General features: G+C 28.1%; 1 protein-coding gene across 1 annotated transcript in view; it reads left to right on the top strand.

The window, feature by feature from the left end:
• The window catches only part of LOC106684739 (uncharacterized), a 31,667-nt gene that overhangs the window by 18,261 nt on the left and 10,885 nt on the right, over positions 1-2,521 (top strand). The window contains exon 2 of the mRNA XM_067046635.1: positions 1,127-1,290. Coding sequence (XP_066902736.1) covers positions 1,127-1,290 — 164 coding nt within the window. The remainder of the gene's footprint in view (positions 1-1,126; positions 1,291-2,521) is intronic.

The following is a 2,521-nucleotide window of genomic DNA, read 5'->3' as shown; positions in this document are numbered from 1 at the left end:
TTGGGAAGTAACAAGGAGTCTACGGGTTTGAAAAGGAAGTTATGTGATTTTTATTTACATATAAATACATCCAGTAAATGTGAAGTTAGATTACAATGGTTATGATAAAGTCATGTAGAGAAAATACCCTAAAGTAGTGGGTTTTAGGGAGTTTATAATGGAAGAAATGATATCCGATTCGGACTAAGTCGGTTATATGTAGAATATTATGGTCTTTATGGATGATTTTATTTGTGTCAAAGTAAGGAGCTTTGATGATTTTATTAATTTGTCAATAAAAAAACTAAAATAAAATAAAAAGAGAGTAAAAACACGTGTGATGTTTACACCTAAACCGAACAATCATTCCTTACTAACGAAGGAAGGGAAGGTTTGTGTCCATACAAGAAAAGAAAAAAAAACTTTTTTTTTTTCAGAATCGAACATTTTCACTAAAATATATTAGAAGATGGTCAGGGTTGCGGTCAAAAGGGTTGTAAACTATTTTTGTTTCACTTATGACCGCAACCCTGATCATCTTATATATCAATTTTTACAGTCAACTATATATACATATATTTTCACTAAAAGTTTACGTTTTTGACGCTTAGGGACAAATCACTTCTGTATCTACCTAATAAAATTTATTTTCAGGCATAATCGAATGACCCGTTAATCCACTTAGGATGAAATTTAATGCCAGTTGTTCTCCAATTAGTACCTTATCGATTTTATCTGATTCCGTCTCTTACTTTTTCGCTTACATATGCGCACAAATAAGTACATTTAAGGGTGGGTAACTCATTGGTGAGGCATCAGGTAGCTGTATTCTTGACAAAGAGAGTTATAAGGTTATATTAGAAAGTGTGTGGAAATGTAATGATATTAGAAAAAGTAAATGAATGATATAAGAAATAAGTTGATAAACTAAAATATAATCTGACAAGAGCAATTTTTTGACTATATTGTCACTGTGATATTTAGAATTAGTTATCCTTGAGAATGGCCGAAAGGCCCAAAACGTAGGAGTAGGATAATAAGAAAATAAACTGATTGAGACTTTATGGATATTTTTTATTATAATTGATCACTTTGTTTTTTTGTTTTTTTTATTTAAACTATTCTTAAATTTAAAAATATTTTTCAGTACTTTGGAAGACGATTCGTGGGTGCCTGTTGGAATGGATATGCCCAATGCTACTTACTATTTCTCTCTTTGCCCTAAAGGACAATCCAAATGTCCTGGCAATATGTTTTTCTGTTTGAAATTAAAGGATGGTACCATCTTAGACCTTGGTTCCTCCTATGCAAGTAAGTTTTTATTATATTGTTGTTTAGTTATTACTGTACCCTGATTGTTACAACATAACTATGTAATCATTTTTATATATTACTTTTTTATAATTTTATGTTTATTATTTTATTTATATATGTTCATTACTTTTCACATTTATTACCCTTTATTTTTTTTAATTTATAACCTGTTATAATCATCACCTATATATTTATTATTATTATTTAAATTTTTTTTATGCATGTATTTTGAGTATTATTTTAGATTTTATTGAAATATAATTATGCATGACCATATAGGATTTTGTATATATTTTTTTCTTTATTCAAAATTTTTACTATTGATTATTCTGAATTAGAGTTAGATATAGATTAATCATAGAAACAAAATAAATAAATAATATTCCAAAACATATAAAAAGTAATAAAGATGAAAAAATAAATAAAGATATAGAAAATGAAAAACATTAAAAAACTAAAACAATAAGGACAAAAAAAAATCATATATAACTATTATGTATTTTAATATTCAATGGCTATGTATTACAGAATTAAATGCAGTAATGGGCGTATCCATAATGTTGTGTTAAATGTAAAATGTTTGACCATGTTAAATATTATAAGTATAGGATTGTGAGTAGCCCTATTTTAAGTCATGTTAAATGGTAAATGCATAAGAGCTCCTAGCGGATTTTCTGAGCAACTTGTTTTATAATCTTTCCTTCCAAAACTTCATGTTATTGTTTAATTCCAAGTTTTGAATAAATTGTCTAACATGCCTTAAGTGAGTGAAAAGTGAAAGTTTTTCCTATAAATGCCTTGTTGATGTTCTAACTTGTGAGGAAGGGAAACAAGATTAACTAATTGACAACTGTCATTACATTATTGTTATTGCCATCCATTACTTCATTAGTTTTAAAAACATCCAAAACAATACTAACTCAATCAAAATACAAACTACGAGCAAGTAACCTAACAACAACGAATAAAATGGTGACGAGCTCAGGTGGTCTGTTGCGTAACGTCATTCTCTATTTAACAGACCTAGTAACAGACTCTCAGCCATGTTAAATGTTATATCTTTTTAACATGCTAAAAGAGGGAAGTATTTCTCCATTTGACACGGTTTAACATGTTAAACTAAAGATCATCATTACCGCTAATATTTCCTGATTTTACCATATTAAAACAATATAACATTTAACATCATTGAGAGTTAGTTACTAGTTCTGCTAAATGGAGATTGACG

Source organism: Halyomorpha halys, unplaced genomic scaffold (assembly GCF_000696795.3).
Source record: "Halyomorpha halys isolate HHAL.00 unplaced genomic scaffold, Hhal_1.1 Scaffold609.1, whole genome shotgun sequence".
Classification (NCBI taxonomy): Eukaryota; Metazoa; Arthropoda; class Insecta; order Hemiptera; family Pentatomidae; genus Halyomorpha; species Halyomorpha halys.
Note: the sequence above shows the minus strand (reverse complement) of the source record. Positions and strands in the feature narration are given on the sequence as shown.